The sequence below is a fragment of the Apaloderma vittatum genome, unplaced genomic scaffold (assembly GCF_000703405.1).
Source record: "Apaloderma vittatum isolate BGI_N311 unplaced genomic scaffold, ASM70340v1 scaffold19383, whole genome shotgun sequence".
In the NCBI taxonomy this organism is placed as follows: domain Eukaryota; kingdom Metazoa; phylum Chordata; class Aves; order Trogoniformes; family Trogonidae; genus Apaloderma; species Apaloderma vittatum.
Genome location: NW_009710120.1, coordinates 30,868 through 50,787, shown reverse-complemented (window position 1 = coordinate 50,787; position 19,920 = coordinate 30,868). Strand labels below are relative to the sequence as shown.

The window sequence follows — 19,920 nt, the reverse complement described above, 5'->3', positions numbered from 1 at the left end:
GGAAAGAGGCAACTCAGTTCTGCACTGGGCAGCATTCCCAGCAGTCTATAGAGAATTAGCTCACATCTTCACTGTCTTAATGCTAAAACGTCCTTGCTGATGAGCTATCCACGTAGACTTGATCGTTCAATGTCACTGCTGAGATGCAAATGGCTCTTTTACGTGTCCAGCATGGCCCTAATGTGGGCATTTGCTCCCTTTGCTGATGTTTCGCTTAGTGCCCCTGAGTTCCCAGGCTTGTATGTCTTTAGCCTGACAAGGGCTTCCTATCTTTCCCAGTCCAGGCTTCTTGTACTAGTCCCAGCTATATTAAAAACTGTGTGGTTGGTTTTTTTTAACAACTAGACGGCTGCCCAGCAAAATGGAAAATAGAAACCAGTCCCTTCCCCACCAGACACGTTTTGTGAGAGAGCAGATTTGTCCCACAGGACTAAGCTTGCTCACCGCACTGGGCGTCCAACTCCGCGAGCTCAGCTGCTGTGCTGGCCTTAAGTGGGAGGACCTGTTGCAGCAGGCGCTGGTGGTCTCTGGGAAGAGGCACGCTGCACTGAGGTACCCCAACACTGACCCGCAGAGCCCCTGAGCCCAGCCCTGCTGCTGCCACGGAGCACGTGAAGCAGGGAGGACTGGCTGGGCTCTGCCTTGCCCTCCCAGTTGCACGGTGGTGCTGGTGTCTGCCCAGCAGTCCCCCCAACCCGCGCAGAGCTGCCAGAGCCCTGGGGTCAGCACTCGCTACCACCTCAGCCCAACACGTGCTCTGGAAAGCGATGCCTTCGCAGCTTGAGAGTTTTGCAATGCTCTGTCAGCCTCGTGTGTGTTACCCTGCTCCTGAGCCCAGCTCCTTGGGCAGACTGAGGGGCTCAGAGAGCCGTGGGGTACAGCACACGCAATGAGTCTGTAGAGAGCGTGGGTTGGCGCCTGCTTTGCAATGCCTGTTTATAGCAGTACAGCGAGACATGCACAGGGATCGAACTGAAGCACTTTTAAAAGTCATTTGTTGATCTTTTTAAAAATATTTTTGTATTTTTTTCTGGTTTTTAAACATTGGGAAAAAATAATTTTTTAATGTAAACAGCCCAATTAAAGTGTTTTTCACCCCAAGCTTGCCTGATCAGTGTGACATTGGGCATTCAGTACGAGGTCACTGTGACTGCAGGCAGATGCACCTCATGGTTTAGGTGGCTGTTGTTTCTCGTCACTGGTACCTGACCCAAGCAGATGCTTCTCAGGTGCTAGTGGTTTCCGGCCACATGAGCACATTGTCCCATGGTGTCACAGCCATCATCTTCTTTCTCTGCAGTGAGGCAGCACTCTTGAATTTTAAGTATTTTAGTCTTGGAGGGCAGGAGGAAGCCAGGTGATGGCTGAGCTGCCAAGGTACTGCCTGGCAGAGCCTGGCAGGAGCACAGGCAGGGCAGCGCCTTGCACTGTGCCTGACCACACCACATCAGCTCTATGGTGTTCCCAGGGGGACACACGCACAGACACTCTGAAGCATGTCTCTAGTTACAGGTACTGGCCAAAGCAGGTCCATGGCTCATTCTTACAGCAAAAAAAACCAACCAAACTTGCTTGAATTACTTGTTTTCAGCCCAGATTTGACCATCAACTGGTTTTATTTTCAGTGTTAGTGATGTCAAGTTCCAGTGTTCTTCCCATGTTATTGCTCAGGCGAGTTTAGAGCAAAGGCCTGCGTGAACCAGAGCAGCTTGCAGAGCACAGCACTTTGCAGTGTTTGCCAGCTAAGCCTGCATCCTCCTGGGTGACTTACACCCCCCGCCCAGCTCTGCCAAGACATTTCTTTTTAATTCTCTCTTAACAACAAAAGACGTGTCGTCATCTTTAAGCGCAGCAGCTGTGCTTCCATTGCTGAAGTGCTTGGGACCCGTGTACGGTGCTTGCAGGTTGTGTCCTGGGGCAGCATCAGGCAGCCAAGAGCTGGCTGAGGCAGCGCAGCCTTCCAGCCTCGCATCTGCTTCACAGTCCAGCCGGCAGCACTTGGGCCATGGCTCAGGAGGCTCCGCTGCCGACCAGCAACACCTCATCCTTCCCCTGTACCAGAGTGTGAAGGGCAGCTGTCACAAGGAGGCACCCATGGACCCGGGGGCAGAAACTGGAGCTTCCTAGAGCCCAAGCTGAATTCCCACTGAAAGGGCAGGGTATCCTTTAGGTCTGTGCTAAATATGCACTCCCACCCTGGCTTGCCCCTGTCAGGCAGCCACAAGCTGCGCAGGCCTTTTTACACTCATTTAAAAAATTCTAAATTTTCCCATTCACTCAAACATCACTTGTATTTCATCCAAGTTTTCCATCAACAAAACAGAAGCATTCTCAGCAAACTGTGATTTTATTGTATTTACAGCAGAATTATTACAATATTCTACAGAAAGCCATGAAATCAAGTTACTTTTAAAAACAAGACAAAAAAAACCCTGTTGTGTGGCTGCTACTGCAAGTTCACTTCCTGTACATACAGAGACCCTTAGCCAATTACTCATCCATCTCATGATTTTTGGTTGCTTTCTGTAAGGCAAAAATAACTTGGTTTGCAGTTAACACAAAACATTCAACAAACTGCTGGGATGACATGAGGTTGGAGCTGCCTCAGCTGCAGAAGCTTTACCACAGAGACTCAGCTTGGCTTTCTTACAGAAAACAGGAGTGTGACAGTTCAACCTTAGAGATTTCAGTCAATGGCCCTTCCTGATTTTGGTTCTTTCCACCATTTTAGGATTGAAAATCCATAAGAAAGGCGCTTTGCCACCTAGCCTGGCAACTGTGGAAGAGATTTTGGAAAATTAGAGCATCTTTAGGCTCAGCCACTCCCTTCTGCTTTCAGTACAGTGGAAGCACATGAGCCCTTAAGTGTGAGCGGGTTTGAACGTGTTCTTATTTAAGAGGTTGTCTTCTCTCTCTGGCACCACTGACTGCCCTCATGGCAGAAGAAACTACTGAAACAAAGGATGAGGACTGAAGGCAAGAGAAAGGGGATGGAGAACCACTAAGAGCTCTGCGACCAACATAGCAAAACACTACAAAGCTCCTTCTGTCATCTTCTTCCCTTTATCTGTTCTCATCTTTTCTGAGAAACGACAAAGCACCCTGGCCTTGGCATGCCTGTGAACCAGGAAGGTTAATGCTCTCTGACCTTGCTTTGTATCCGCTGTGGAGATGGCAGAAGTAGTCTAGGAAAGGCAAATGTGTGTGGACATATTAACACAAGGAAGTTTCTGAGGTCCAGAAGTACAGATTTCAAAGTAAAATGACCAGACTGCAAAAAGCAGAAAGTCATCTACAGAGTGACTGTGCTGAACTCTCCTCCCTGACCTTTCCTCCCGTGACTGGAAGCCACTGTCCTTAAAAACTTGCTCCACTTTCCCAAGGCAGATTAGCCAAAAAAGCAGTAGCTCCGTGCCAGCAACTAGCACTGAGCTTATTTGCACATTAAGTCTGTTCCCTGGTTTTCAGCAGATGAGCATCTCTGACGTCCTAGGAGCTGCAACTTTGACAATCAGGCTACCTGAAAGTGGATTTAAGTGCCTGAATTTAAAAACAATCTTATTCAAATCTTTCCTGGACCAAAACATCCTTGAAATACTTGCAAGACAGATACTATTTCAGGTGAAGAATCAACTTGAACTTCCTACTGCCATCGTAGAAGACATAGTGATGTGATGAAAGCTGCTACATCACTGCTTAGCTTGGCCCTCTCTTAGTTAAGGTGCTAAGTTTCCTATTTATTAAGAAAAACAAAATTCAGTAGTATGGAGCTAAAATAAAGTTCTCTGGGACAGAAGAAGAGGGGTTTTCTACCATGTGATTGATTAGATATTGAATACCCAGTAATCTAATTTTAAAAAGATATTAGCTTAAAACTTTCTCTGAAAAAAAGAATGCTGCTCTGAATGAGTATCAGTATCTTAAAATGGATGTGAAAAATCACTTCCAGTGAATGCCACTGGTCAGGACAGCACGGTACTGCTGAGGTACATAGAGAAACTCTATAAAGCTCCTTCTGTCATCTCCTTCCCTTTCTCTCTTCTCATCTTTTCTGAGAAACAAGAAAGCACCCTGGCATGCCTGTGAACGAGGAATTTGAATTCGGTTGTCAAATTCTCTGAATTTGAATTTGGGTGTCAATTCAATTAAAGGTTTTCCTTTAGAAGGTGTTAATAAATCAGAATCTATCTAATCACTCATAACCTCAGTATCGTATCTTTTCATGCTGCATATGCTTCTCGGGTATTCAGCGGAGAATACAACCATCTCCCTTAAGGGGAGATCTACGATTCATTCCAGATGCAGAATCTCCCAAGAACAGGGGCAGCGACAGCACCCGTGGTTCGGCGCATTAGCAGAGGACTGAAGATCCCACGGACATCCGAGTTCTAGTAACTGTCAGGATGCGAGTAGAGGCACCGGCTCCTGTGCTTACAAGGCCCTGTCCCAGAAAAGCTGCCTTAGAGGTGCCGAAATCTGCTCTCAGAGCTCAGGAATCCAGCGGCCTGACTCTCGGAGGCCGTGGGCCTGCAGGCAGGTGTGTTTTGTGAGGATCAGTTGTAAATACAGGAGGACACCCAACGCATCGCACTGCAGTTTGGGCATTTTATTGCCTTTGTCCATTTTCCTGTGGACAGTATTTATGATGCAGTAAAACACAAAGGTGAGCAAATACTGATTTGTGGTCATCTTTTGAAGGGCACGTGGGGAGATCTGCCAAAATATCAGTGAAAAGTACATTGCTTGGGCTAAGGAAAAGACAGCTAACTACCTTGGAGATGGAGCTTCCAACAGTTATTAAAGGTGACATGATCGTAGAGAGACTGGATTTTGTATCTTTTTGAGGCTTATGTGAGACTAAATTAATTTGAACCAGGTTTTCTGACAGTGATACAATACTGAAAACCTCTTCCAGGTTCTGCAAAAAAAAAAAAAAAAAGTAGGTCTAAATCTGTAAGTACCCATGCTAGCTCCTGTTATCGCCCAGAAAAACCTATTTTCACACCTGCTATCAATTCTCACCACAGTTCACAAGGCTGCAACTCCTTAGCAGCGCTCTGCACCTGGAGACCTGACCAAGCACCTGCTGAGGCTTCAATCCCTCCCTCTGTCTCAGAACCGAGTTACTTATTTGTACAATTCACAGTGAGATCAGATTGCAGGGGCCTGTGTGAAAAGGACCTTCAAATAAAAGGTTTAAACGATTTAGACAGAGGTAAACAGTATGCCTGTATGTAGTAGCGAGTTATCACAAAATAGAAGGAAAAGATTAACATTTCCCTCCAAGGCTGTAATGTGGATGAAGGTAGAGAGAATCCCGGAGGGGAAACCTGCCTGCCCTGTCTGCTCCCCAGTAAAGCACTGAGCCTGCTTCACACAAAATTGCAGGCAAATTCTGTTAAATACAGAGATGGAGATTATTTAATGTTATTGTAGTAACAGTCAATTTATGATGATGGAACTTAGAAAGTAAAAGGCCTTCAAAGACATTTTTCACCCTACGGAATAAACAACTTAAAGAACCTTGCATTTCGCAACAGGTAACATTCTAGAGATATGGTATGTGAATTTACAACAGTACACAATACACATTTATATAATAAAATGCCAGAAATTAAGGCTAGCTATTAAAGTAATTATGCTATCAAGAAGTTACAAAATTTAAATTAAAACATGCATTTCCAATTTATTTTTTTTACTGTGCTGTAAATTAAGTGTCTTCACTGAGAAGGTATTGGTTCAACGTCCAAGGATTTCAGCCTCCAAGATTTCAACCACGTCTGATTCAAGTCCTGTGTTAATTTCTGAGTTCATTCGTATGCATCAATACTGTTCCCATGAAACGAACACGGTGTAACTGCCACCAGCTGCACATTTACTGCAAGCTAGCAAAGCAAAACCTTTACAGCTGATACCCAAAGAGACTAGAAAAGTCAGGCCTCGAATGACAGAAAGCAAATACAGTTTAACAAACTGAACTCCAGCCTACCCAAGGACAGCCTGTGACACTGTCTTGATATGACTCCAACTCTAACCACCGACAGGAGCGCAGTAAAAGGGACCTAACACAGCTGTATTTCCCTACCAGCTATATGAGAAACATTTCGGATTTTTCCATTGCAGATCCATCAAGTAAATAAGTTATTGTACATCTATGAACTTGAAAAAGAAAAACCGTCTCTGTTAGCACGTGGCAACACAAAAGCAAAAAACCGAGCTTCATAAAGTCTATATATTTAACTTAAATCTTTCTAAAAAATAAAATGACTAAAATAAAAAAAAAAATAATCAAATCTAACAATTCTAATCAAATCAGACTTTAGCCATGGTTAGTTATAAATATGACCATCCACCTCCACTTTCCTAATGGAGTTTAAATGACCAGGCTTTGGTAAGAACAGACAAATGGCTCTACCCATACCAGGTACAGTTAGAGAAACCGCACGCATTTTGCACACCGCTTTCTAAAAAATACATTCTACAATTTTTCAGTTTGTAGAACTAACCACCTGTAACAGCTACAGAAAATAATAAACTGTGCATTTTACAGTTAGCATTTCTTTCACCTTTACATATTTTAGTGCAAAATATTTTAGGGTGAGGATTTACAACAAACATGGCAGTAGCAGCAAGAAATCTTCTCTTTTGTACAGTAACGACAACGCTAAGGAGTTCTGTTTGTTTTTTTTTTTTAATGACAAAACACTATCGTGTTGCCAGGATTAGCATATCTAAGTGTTTCAGGCACTGTATTAATTAAACTAGCACCCCATTTCATTCTGGAACTAATGGACAAAATATGTCATGGAGATCAGCTCAGTTTAATTTATGCCAGAGGTTTCTTTTTAAAGAAGTTGCAAAGGCTTTTGCTTTTACCAATCATGTTTAAAAATAAGGGGTTATTTTTCTGATTATTGGCGTGTTCTCAGTAATTAGTTTCAGTCCTTGCTATGAAGACACTGCTCATTATAGAATTTTAAACCTCTCAACGGCAGTTTCAGCTGCGGGATTCTCTCGCGCAGAATTCAGACACTTAAAAACACAGTAGCAGAACTATTATTACACCGTTAAGATGTTCACATGAGAAACCATTTTTTTGTGATCAGAAGGAGTATAGTTAATATTTTAGGCTTAAAGTCAAAACCATAGATAACATACTTTTTGAGATGGAGATAAAAACCCCACTTAGTCTTGAAACATCTGAAGGACGTAATGTTACCGTTATACACCAACACCTTTTTTCTTTTCTTCCGCTCGGAGAAGAAACTGATCAAGACGTTGATTGTCTCCACTAAAAAGAAAAAGCGTCAGGTCCTTGGACGTTACGCCGCAGATTAAGTCAGGTTAAAGGATGAGGATGGAGAACTCCAAATATGAAAAAACCTACAGCAGTTCCCAGAGTTACGACCCAGTGGAGTGAAGGCTGGGGATCGGATAGAATTTGGAAATCCGGCTTTGTGTGGAAGGGTTAAGGCATTCGGATTCTCCAGTCATTTTAAAGAAAACTTCCTGTTCCTGCAATTTTCTGGCAAATTCTTCTTCCAGCGTCTAAAACCAAAATCAGATTGTCACAGGATTACAAGGCAAGCTACAAGAAAGCTATTATACTGGTGGCCTATCGTCTGATATAACATCATAGCTTCACACACACACACAAAATCACCTAGCAGTTATGAAACTGCAGGCCACGCAAGCCACTGCAAACTAAGGACATCATCTGCTCACGGGAGACACTGTGAGTTTCGTGAAAATCTAGTACTTTCCATTTTAAAATAAAATACAAACCCCCAAACCAATCTACTTCCACCACCCTCTCTCTGTTGTTTAGCACTCAGTTGCTGTAGGAACCTACTGCCTTCTGAAATATATTCCTACATCAGATTTACCTCCAGCCAAGAAGTTTTACATACAGGTATGCACACATGTGCTGCAAGAGGGAGCCCTCTAAGAGGGTGATGGCACAGAAGCCTTTTTTGCAGCACATACCCTTGCTCCGCTTTAGCACGTTGCTTTTTTTAACATCTTTCACTATTCAGCAAACTACAGCACTTTTGTACAGTAGCTTGAGTCTCCTCTTCTGCGACACTTTTTGTGTTGTCTGTACTTGCTAGGTCCAACTCGTCAGGATTTTCTGATTCCTAAACTGCTCTGATTTACCTTTTTTCTTGGCCTCAATTTCTCTCTCCATTCCTTCAGTTCTTGGCTGTGCTCTTCATCCAGCTCTTTAAGCTTCTGAGTCTCGTGCTCAACCAGTAGATGGCATTTTTCATTCTTAAAACAAGATAAAGATAATCCTTATGTAAAACTAATTCAGATTAGGCAACTCAACATTTGTACAGCGACATATGTTGTCCTAATTCTTTTTAATTAGCTTATTCCGTGTAAATAGTGACGTGAATAATTACAAGATAAAAGTATGTTACAGGGCTGCATTATCAAAAGCTGATCTTTCCATCAGAACCAACTGAGATAAGAAATACTGGTAAATCCAAATTTACTGTGGGGTCTCATTAATGCAGCAGCTGACAGTTACCCAAAACTGTGTTTCACTGCCTAATAATGGTTTTCAAGGTCATAACAGCATATCTGCTTTGCTTTCTAAAGACAGTTTGTATAATTCATCAAAACCAATTACACTAAAAAGGAGGTAATTTTTTGGAAATATTTCAACTCTTGATGTCAAGGAGCTGAGACTAACAAAAGGGACTTTAAGAGGAGAGAAATGGGCTTGCAGATGCAACCTCAGAACCACCCTGTGAAACGGATGGTCAAACCACACATGACCTTCACATTCCTCTCAGCAAGGTTCACAAGCGCCGCCTGGCTTTCAGAGGACCTTTGAAGCATGGTAGGAAAAAAAAAAAAAATTTTTGGCTAAATCAAATTTTTAAGAGCTGCTGGCAACAGCAGTCACTAAATCCCATGTTCTTGCTCCTGTCCCAGCTGGGTCTGGTGCAGAATATAAGAACACAGGAACACGGAATGGCAAGCGTTTTGCTAGACCTGAGTGCAGGGGCCAATTCTCCTCAGCGAAGCTCAAAGTAGCCCTAATCTGCTCAATTTTACTTGAGCTGAAACTCTCACAAGACTCCCACGGTACTTGGGGATTTGCCGAGGCGTATTAGTGGCACAGTCAGGGACTGTTTTCGCAGAACCTTAGGAAGCAAACAGAGCAGAACCAGCTTCATTGGCCACTGGAAGATTTCTCTACGCAAAGGTTATCAGCAGGTGATCATTTAATGCTCTAAAACTGCCTTGTGTGTTCCTGAAATGGGGACAAGCCGATTTAACGGAAAAGGAGATCTGGCCTCTAGCACAGAGCAGCAATTTTTGCAAAATGCATACCAAAAGAGACAAAATAGAGTTCCTTATCGCAAGAAGAGAATTCCTTCTAAATACCTTCCAGGAGCTCAAGTACAAACAGCAGCCCACACTCTGTACAAACTACCTCGTTCCGCATACTGCTACAGATGTCTTGTGGGTAATGCCCAGTGCAGCCTGTCTCCATTCTGATTAACGACATTTCAGCAAAATCAGGTTAAAAGGAAACATTGCCTACAGAAAACAGCACTGGGAACTTGACAGATATTCTAGAAATGATCATCTGCTTCTGGTTCATGCTCTTCTTGCATTTAAAATGATTTCTCATTAATTGACATAAGCATATGAATCTGGTCAAGCAGTATGCTGCAGGCCTTTGGAAGCAAAGTTGAAAAAAGCCTCCAGCAATCAGTAAAAATGAAGGAAAACATGTTTCTACCTTGCCTGCATCTGTTATTAACCTGAGTCTTCCCACTGAATGTTCATTTAATATAATCTATTTTTAACCTGTAACTGATGAAGTTCTCTGATGTTTGCTTCACACTGCAACTGAAGGTCCCGCATTTGGTTTTCGTGTTTCTGATGCTGAGCCAGTCTCTCGTTCTTCTGTCTTTTTTCTTCCTGAACGGCAAACTAAAATTAAAAATATAAAGATAGTTATATTGTGCCTCTAGATAGAACAGTTTACGAGTCAAAAAACTGTATGTAACAGAACGAATACATACAGCATAACTGAAACGAACGGTTTAAAAAGATTTAAACAATGACTGTGTTTTCTTTATTCTTTCTTTTCAAAAATTCTTATAAAGAAAATGCCCTCATGGTTTTGTCTATCACCCTATTTCTCTGTCTGCACTCTAATTTTTCCTTAAAACACATTACGTTACACTTCCAGCCTCCTTAAAGTATCTCCCTTTGAATCTAAGTGACACAGCAGTGATGCTACTAGTGTCGGTTAAGGTTGGTGTTATACAGCTACAGGAGACAGTATTTTCCAGATTCTTCATCCTTCCAGTGCTCACCTTATAAAACCATGATTTGAGACTTCCGTGCATCAGTAGAAAGGAAACCTCTAAAATTCTTCACTACATTCCCTTTTAAAGAATGAGTGAACACGCACAGTTTTAGTTCAAAAGCTCTCAAAAATCAAGTATTCTTAAAAATATTTCACTGATTCACATAAATGGCTGAGGTTGGAAGGGACCTGCAAAGACCAACTCCCCAGCTCAAAGCAGGGTCAACTCGAGCAGGTTGTGCAGGACTGTGTCCAGTTGGGTTCTGAGTATCTCCAAAACATCTGTGGGCAACCCTGTCCCAGTGTCTGACCATCCTCACACTGAAGGAAGTTTCCTGCCATGTTTAAGTTTGATTTTTCTGTATTTTGATTGTGCCTGCTGCCTCTCACCGTATCACCAAGCACCTGTGAGAAGAGTCTGGCTCCCACCTTCTTTACTACTTCCCGTTGGGTACTTGTACCCATGGCTAAAATCCTTCTCTCCTCTGGGCTGAAGCATCCCAGGTATCCCCAGAGTGTCCTACTATAACGAGACCCACCAGTCCCTCACTTATCTCCAAGGCCCTTCACAGGACTCGCTCCAGTAAATTCATGTCTGTCTCATGTTGGGAAGCCTAGGACTGGACCTAGAGTTCCAGAAGAGACTCACCAGTGCAGAGGGGTGTGATGACTTCCTCTGACCTCATCCAGTGCATCAACCTGGGCTTGTTTCATCTATGAACTTGCTGAGAGTGTGCTCTACTATATTCTTGCATTTACACTATTAAAACTGTTTTTATTAATTACCTGCTTAATTTTTTCACGATCTTGGTCTGGAGAGGCTAAGGAATTGATTCTTAAACTTTTCTTAAACATAGCCATTCGAGTCTTTGCTTCGCTTCGCTGGATTTTAGGCAGTCTCGCTCGTTCCTGAGTTTGCTTGTTCTTTAACTCCTCAATAAGGCGTTGATTGTATCTCTGCATTTGTTCTGTTTCCTAAAACATTAACCATATGGAAATGTTAGAGAGTAACTACGGTGTTAGAACATTTGCATCTCATTTCATCAATAAGCATGCTGTTGGAGTCAGCTTCTTTCAACAGAAACCAGGCCCAGTCCTAATGCTATCAGTGGCCAAAGGGGGGGTCTTCCACTTATTCCAGAGAGCTTTGGATCATGCCCAACTCACATTAAATGCTCTAATGAATACAAATACAAATATATTTTACCAGTGGTTGTTCAAGCTCCTGAACTGCATTTTAAAAAGTCTGTGTTGTTATTCAAAGGAAGAAACTCTTGTGAAACTGAACTTCCACTACTGCAGTTGTGAAGGGTCAGTTTGTTGCAAAAGCTGGTGAAAGCAACAGACACAACGGGGAGAAACCAAATCCTCAAGGGAGGCTGCTCATGCTCCAATCCCCAAGGAGATCCTGCAGTATCTCTCTAGGGGTTTACAATCTCAAAAACTGAACTATTCTGTTTAGCGTACTCTATAAAAAACAAAATGTCTTGCAGAAAATATCCATTGTCTTCTGGGCTTTTAGAGGATTTAGCTATAAAGAGACAGTTTTCAGTTACTTGCCCAAAAGCTAATCCAGTTCATTCTGCTCGTTTATTTCCAGGATGATTTACTAATGATTAGATCTACTTAAAGACAAAAAAAATGGGTTTGGTGTATAAGCAGAATTTGGTATTTTTAATAGAAGAAGGTTGGTGTTGTAGCTGGATTTATTTTTTTTAAGAATCAAAAGGGAAAAATACTACCGCTTATACTGCAACATACTACTAAGTTATTTAGGTAAGATAATTAAGATTTTTTTGTTGCAGCGTAACATATAGAGCTTCAAAATACTTCTGTGGGTCTTGCCTACGCAAGCAAACATCCACCAGCAGAGATCGTAAGACTACTTGATAAAAACCTCAGATAAAACACAAAAGAAAGCATCGAAGTCAACACTAACTTTTTCATGCCTCTTGAGCAGCTGGTGTCTCTGCATGAAGTACTGATCTTTGAGTTGCTGCTTGAGAAGCTGATGCTTCTCTTGTAGATGTCGCTCTTCCAGCTCCCAGATTGCAGCTTCGCGTGCTGGAAAAAAGGGGAAGGCTCATTCAGAAAGGACAATGCAGAAAGTACGTTCTAATCGACCTGCTAGTGTATGTTTAGAAACAGCCTAAAAGTGCATTCCAAGAACAATGCTATTCCATAGGACATGTTGTTATTACAGTTCTAAATTACTCATAAAGGTGTTTCACTTCATAAATTTAAGACAGGCTGTTGTTTTATTAAAATACAACACAAACATCTGCTTTGAAAGAGAGAGGCTGCCACTGGATACCTCTCATGAGCTGCTGCTTGTTGTTGAGGCAATCTCGTTCAATAGTGGCTAGTTCTGTCTTCTGCTGCTGAATAATTTTCTTCAGAGATGCATCCAGTTCTTGTTGCTGCTTCTGCACAAACTCCTGCTCCTGGTAAAAACCAATAGAGAGAAATTAAATTGTGTTCTTCTAACCACATTACATTTTAATGAAACTCCCAGTTCTCTCAGCACTAGCTATATATGAAAACAAATACATCTATGAAAATTTGAGCTAACATGCTTTGATTATAAAATGATGCATCTCTTGTATTTTCTACATAGAGATAGGTAAGAGTATATTTAATGTTTAAATAATACCTTCAGAAATAAGACCAAAGGCAACAAGCTAGCCAGCAATGTGCAATTCATTCCACCTTTTGTCTCTCCTCAAAACAAGCTGCAGGTTCAAAGCTAGCAAAGACAAGCACTCAATATAGAATTGATCACATCATATCAAGGGTTTATATTCCATGGATGTAAGAAAATAAAATGCTGTAAGGTCACTTTGCTTTAGATGATTAATTAAAGCCTATTTATTTACACAGATGGGTTGCAGAGTTTTGCCTCAATCTCAAGTGGTTTATCTTGTCATGACACAAAGACATTGAGGTTGGGAGTTCTGCAGGACTGCTATGAAGACACCCAACGGCTTTCGCAGAAACTGCCCTCTGCAGGACTTGCAGGCTTGTCACACCAGAGCTGAACCAGCTCCTTGCAAAGAGATTTGCCATCCACCTGATGCAGTCCCCGTACCACCCACATCCCCCCATTATCCATCCGGGGTGTACCACTGTTGCATCCCATGATGAAAAGAATTCTCCTCTCATGCCCCAAGACCATGCTGTTGCCTTTCTTCTTTGCAGTTACCAAAAAAGAAGGAAAAAAAAAGGAAAAAAAAAAAGCATCTGCAAGCATGCAAGCATGCACATACACACTTTTAAGAACAAGAAATTAAAGCAGGTGTTTCTACTACGATATAAAGGTCAAAACAAAGGAAGACGACAGTGTCCTACCAGAGCCAAGTTGGGCAGCTGAAGCATTTGCTGTTATACATAACAAAGCAACGTTAAAGATGGTCTACTGGAAGGGAGATGGAATGAAGCAGGAGAACAGTAGTGAGCTATGGACGATCACTAGAAGAGCTATGTACTTTTCTTTTTTTATTGAACCTACGCTATATGTTGTTGTCAGCAACATATGGAATTAAATGCTCATTAAAAGTATTTTTTATTATGTCCAGGAGAATCCTGGTTTTCATTTTCACAGAAAGTTATTAACAGGTGAGGCTTTCATCTCTCCCGGCGGACAGCAGTTAGGCTTTGACAGGTGACAGAAAGCCAGAGATGGAGTAAATTGGCAGTGACAGACCTGAGTGTGCAAAAACATCTGGAAGGCCACGTCTGTAAATCAAGTCAGACATACCTAACCAAAGATGGGGACTGATGAAATACACTATTCTGTTTCTCTTTCTAGATGAAAAGGATAAGAAAACTACAATTTTATTATTCTGAGGGTGCTGACATGTAATTAAAACACTGTTTAATTTGCAAGGAATTTTTTGATTTGGAGGGAGTGGCGGGAAACTTGTTGTAGTGCAGTCATGGTCAAAACCCCATCATGCTTGAGCTTTACCCAATCATGTAAATATCATCGCTGCTCTCTCTACATGGTAAATCTTACCAAGTTTCATAACTGCTAGCACTAGAAGATAAACCAGGCAACCGCAGAAAGCATTCCAGCCCTTCCAAGTCCCACAACTACTCAAATATCACACAGAACAGAGGTCACAGGCTTTACTAAAGAACATGCTGGATGCTTAAAAGGCAGACAGTGAAAGGCAGTCCACCTCTTTCAAATTAGATTTTGCCCAGTATCTCAAAATAAACTCAGATATGTTTATAATACATTATTTCACTGCACACACAGTATAGAAGTCACACATTGTTTCTCACATGTGCTGAACAAATAATGAACACTAGAGAACAATATTGTATTGCACTTGTGTGAAACTTCAGTGTCTTGCCCAGTAGCAGCAACTACCATAATTTTGATCCTTTCACTATGAACAGTGCACAGATACATAAATTTGTGCTAACTAGCCCGGTGACAGCAGTGACATTGATCAGCACATATGAGTAGAAGAAGGAAAGAAACCACACATCTGGAAAATTAGGGAAATAAACTTCTGTTGTTTCATATTTTAAGACTTACATCCTGCATTTGTGCGTTGAAAAGTGTACATGAAGACAACTGAAAAGACTGAATCATAACCTGAGCAACGCCCTGTGGGACACAATGTACTTCCTACGTCAGAATATAATGAAATATATTTCTGTTCTTACAAAGAAGAAATAAGATCTGCTGTATGTTAATAATACGCGTGTAAAATGTCAAGGCTAATCACACAAATATAGTCACTGACAGAAGTTCCAGATATTCTCAAACTAAACATCTGCACCTTGTCACGTATTTATTATTCCAAGTAAGGATATTTCGCCTTTAAAATTGTCTCTTTCACCTCCTTATTTCAACAAATCGAAATCAGGGAAGGACACAAACGAAGTCACTATAAACACTATGAAAATTTCAGTTTTTAATTGTTTCCATAAAAAGTTCAGAGACACATAACCTTGATATGGGGAGAGTGCTACAACTCAATCACGTTCTATCCTGGAAAATCCCCTCTTGAATTAAACATGTAATTGAATAAAGTTACTATTTTCTACCAGGTCACTCACATAAACATTTAATCTTTAAATTGCTCAATCCAAACCTGTTCTGCTGTTGTTCAAACTTACTCTGCATTAGCTGTGGCCATCTCAAAGCCAATACTTTATTAAAACACTGTCCCCCTTTCTAGCTGGGACCTATAAAAGCAAGAAGTCTGAAGGCGTGAAATTACAGATGATGTCTCGTAAAGTTTCCATACACCTACACTTTGACATTTAAATAACTTTATTTCACCTAATTTGTTTGGCTTCTGTGAACAAGATGCTTTATGCTTACACATCATATACATTTTCCTCCCCTGTGCTTATATCACTCCAAATTTACTTCTGACTGTAACCTTTATAATTTGATGGAGCTATGGGGTACTTACCATTCTTAAAATCTCTGTAAATAAACTCGCTGTGGAAAAACACCATTCTGTTTCGGTACAGCATACAAAATATTACACCTAAGAGCACAAACCTGGAAATAGCTGCTCCTACATGTCTACACAGCATACTCTATAGGGTGTGATATAGGAGTACTTGAAGAAAGAGAGCAGTACGTAGGGTTAGTTCGAGTTAAGTTCCATATTCACTCAACAACAACAAGAAGTGAAATCATCAAGCTGTGTGAATACTGCTGCCTTTCGTATTTTAGTAGCTTGAAGCTGCCGTTGTTACCTGAGCATGCTGGCTTTGTGCAAGCTCCTCTTTCTTGCGTTTCATGAGCTCTTTTCTCAGCTCTTTTGGTGCTTTCTCCACTTCACATAAAACCTACAGTGTATATAAGCATGCAGAAGGTGGCGAAAAGAACACTTTTTCTCCACAGCAAGCATTACTGTGAACACAGGACATGCAGGTCAAGCACTAGAGGTACTGGGAAGCGTGCGTTACTTCAGTGGCAGGGATGTTAGTTTAGTGAAAAGAGCTTAATGAAAAGAGAAGGAACAAAACGTGCTTTATGTACGCCAGCGCAGTGCAGAAAGGAGGTACAGGCCAGCCTCTTTGCATGCAAACGCTGCCCCGTGCTCTCAGAAAAGGCAGTCTCCTGGTTGCGGTTCCATGCAGCAGCTACAATACTGAAGGGTTAAGAAAACCACCACCTGCAGAAGTGGTATTTTCTTGAAGCACTCTGGCAAAAGGACTACAGAGTACATTTACCTTGTGGTAAAGCTGTGAAAAATGGTTGGAAGTCTAAAAGAACTTCCACCAAAACCCAGCTGCTACTGACACTGTCTCAAACATGAATTTGTATGATGTCATTATTAGTGTCTCCAACTGTCAATGACATCTACACAAGTTATGTCTTTAAAATAATCATACATGGAAATAAAATATTAATTGGTTGTAAGTGTTTGGTTCAGAAGAATTTAAAAGCAAGACCCATCAATAACTGAGTACGTTTTCAAGAAACTTTTCATGACATACTGGAACGAAACATGTTTCAGTCCAAGTTGTATTAGACTAGATTAGCCAAAGGATTCTAAATATAACCTAGCTAAATCAACTGACTATTAATCTGTTAATTTGCTGATGTGTTTTATTTATTTTTAAGAATTATAAAAATAAAGCATTGCACACTTGAATATAGCATGGGTAGTTTTAGAGCACCAGCTGCATTTTCCTTCAAACTGTAAATTGCCTTCTGAAGCTTTAAATACAAAACTAAGCACCCCAAAACAAAGGCCTGTTTGTTGAATAGTGGAAGCATCATCAGAAAATAGAGTCCAAATCACCACATGCTATTCCTGTTTCCACGAAAGAATCGGTTTTAGCTCAAAGCAATATATAAAATTCTTCCCGCTTTCCCATGTAGGACCCAATCACCAGTAAACAGCGAGAGACTCAAAAATGCAAGAGGTACCGCAAAAGAATAAAAAATTGTTATTTACATATGAGCATACGGTTTAAACTGAATATGACTTTTTATGCACTTTTGTACTACAGGATCATTCTATGCAAAAGCATGGACAGTACAGATTTCTAAAGAAATCTCTCTAGTAACTATTAGAGCAAATGCTAGAGCCATTTATAAACAAATGAGCAATAGACAACTGATCTGAAAATTAAATAAAACAGCTTTTAAGATGCAAAATCCATATGGAAACACATCATCTTCTCTAATTCTAATGCAGGCAAATTACTAGCATAAGGTAGCAGTGTCAAATGTTACTCATTTGGCCTTAATGGTATGACATGTACAAAATTAACCATTAACAAACTTTAGGTTATCCAGACTTTTCTCTCCTGGCTTTCCTTTTTGAGTTAAAAACTAAATCCGCCTAACCGCTGTCACTTTATATAAAGATATCCTAACCAACAACAGCACACTTTCAATAAAAATGTAACAAATTAACAAAAAACCCTCAAATCTCTGGAATTTAAGTGCTTCTCAGTAGGAATCAAGATCATACTCTTTTCCTCAAAACTCTCATTTGATAAGTATTTACTAAGTAGCTACAACTGGATTTGTTTAACGCAGAACTCTCACACGTTTTTCACAATCTTTAAGAAAATACTGTTTCTTGATTTGATATTTGAGAGAAGATACGTTATAAAAAAATCTAACTAGGTGATGCTTTCTAGACTAAGTCAATACCTAAATCCTCCTGTTAGCTGTTTGTATTTCACTTTAGGCAGTAGAACAACAGAAATAATTCTGTCTGCTAGTAACCCTTTCACAACTGAGCACAGCACATGAGGTTAACAAGGCTTCTGGGAGACCTGATCTCAACTGTTCGCTAGGCCCACACGCCTTATTTTCCACATTATCATCATTGTCTCTTACCTCCTTCTTTTTGTTCTTCAGCACATTCTGGAATTTGGACAATTCCTTCTCCTGTTCTGCTTTGATGCGTTTTGCTTCATCTCGTAAACGATTTGTATGTTCCTGTTCCAAGCGCTCTATTGTCTGTTTCTGCTGTTTCTCTAGATTTTCTATTTCTTGATCATACTGTCGCTTTTTACTCTGTAAAAATAATTCGGCATCTTTATTTAGATATCTAAATTCTGTGAAGTACTGTAGCACAGCAGAGGATAGCCATGATGAACTGTTCTGGCAGGTGAGTTCTAGCATACAAGCTGGCCACCTCGCAAGGGAAAATAATTGTCATTAACAAGAATGAAAACTAAGCTATAGCCATCACAAGAGGAAAACCTGATTGCTGCTAGTAGTATTCTGCCTACTCCATCAGATGTCACAAGAGCACCAAAATCCAGAAACTCACTGTCATCTCCTGTTCAAAACGTCTGTATATCTGTTCTCGTTGTTGCAAAAGCTTATTACTGAGTTGCTGTTGGGCTCTCTGCTCCTCTTTCTGAAGTAGCCTTAGCTCTCTTAGCTCTTGACGTCTAGTAACGAAAAAGAACACTCAATATTAATGGAAAACAAAAGAAGTGGAAAGTTACAGACAATGAAAAAAACCTCATGTACAATTTGCATTCACTGAAGCTAGTTTTGAATTGCTGTCTAAAGAAACACTTTACATTTCTTTCTATTAACAAAATAATTGAAATTAATCCACAAATGTTACAGAAACAAGATCATTAACCCCTTCTTTTATTCAAAGAAAAAAAAGGTGCTAGCATCTTTTAATTTTACTTTTAAAACCACTTACCGTAGAAATCTCATCTCTTCACTCTTGGAGTCATTTTCAGTAACTATTTTTGATGTGGTTACACTCACTTCTACTCCATCAACAACAAACTTCCGAGTTTTCTTTAAAGTTTTCTTCTGTCTTCTAGTTTCCTGCAAAAAAGCATTGCTAAGTTATTTTTTTTCCTTAAATTACTTCAAATATTTCTGTGAAGGCCTACCATACAGTAATCAGGAGTTCTAGCTTAGCAGGTACCTCACTAATCAAGTGAGAGCTTGAAAAATTGCAATATACTGAAACTCTATCTTGTCAGCAAAGGAGAACTGTAATTATTGGTCATTTAAATTGCCAGAAAGAAAAAAAAAAACAACCTAAAACAAAGAACCCTAGATAACCCCTGAACAGAACCAATGCAGTTTTATTCTCAGAAGCTGAAGATAGAGGCAATTACTGCTTACTTTTGACTCTAATTACTCTAGTCACCAAAAAAGGTATTCAACTCTGGAAAAAAAGTACTGAAAGTGAGTATCAATTTACTCATCTACTTACTTCTGCTTTGGAAATAAATTAAACAAGCAAGTTTATTTGTTTTTATTCATGTATATTAGTCAAACATCATGTGATGATCTTTCCAATAGAATTAGAGAAATCTTACTTCTCAGAGCTGCTATTGTTTCATTATCAGAGAAGAAACTGCATCCTACTATATATTAGAGCTACTGTGAACACCTTGAAGTTATTTTTTTTTTCTGTTAGGTTTGTTTTTTTCTTCTCTAAACCCACAGTTTACTATCCCAGCATGGTTATAATTTTACTGGTATAAAGCTATAAAGTTCATAAGCTGGAATTTTCTTCCTCTGAATAAGCTCATTCATACTGTCACAACTGCATCAATGTAGTGCAGCTATCAGAGCACAGCATTTGGAATAAACAAGCCTAAGA

General features: G+C 40.4%; 1 protein-coding gene across 1 annotated transcript in view; it reads right to left on the bottom strand.

Annotated features, from left to right (window-relative positions):
* Nucleotides 1–7,401: 7,401 nt before the first annotated feature.
* SLK (STE20-like kinase) overlaps nucleotides 7,402–19,920 on the bottom strand; it is a 43,383-nt gene continuing 30,864 nt past the window's right edge. The window contains exons 10-19 of the mRNA XM_009867198.1: nucleotides 19,000–19,130; nucleotides 18,610–18,733; nucleotides 18,171–18,350; nucleotides 16,064–16,156; nucleotides 12,651–12,780; nucleotides 12,276–12,400; nucleotides 11,123–11,311; nucleotides 9,829–9,954; nucleotides 8,158–8,271; nucleotides 7,402–7,548 (exon numbers count right to left, since the gene is read on the bottom strand). Coding sequence (XP_009865500.1) covers nucleotides 7,402–7,548; nucleotides 8,158–8,271; nucleotides 9,829–9,954; nucleotides 11,123–11,311; nucleotides 12,276–12,400; nucleotides 12,651–12,780; nucleotides 16,064–16,156; nucleotides 18,171–18,350; nucleotides 18,610–18,733; nucleotides 19,000–19,130 — 1,359 coding nt within the window. The remainder of the gene's footprint in view (nucleotides 7,549–8,157; nucleotides 8,272–9,828; nucleotides 9,955–11,122; nucleotides 11,312–12,275; nucleotides 12,401–12,650; nucleotides 12,781–16,063; nucleotides 16,157–18,170; nucleotides 18,351–18,609; nucleotides 18,734–18,999; nucleotides 19,131–19,920) is intronic.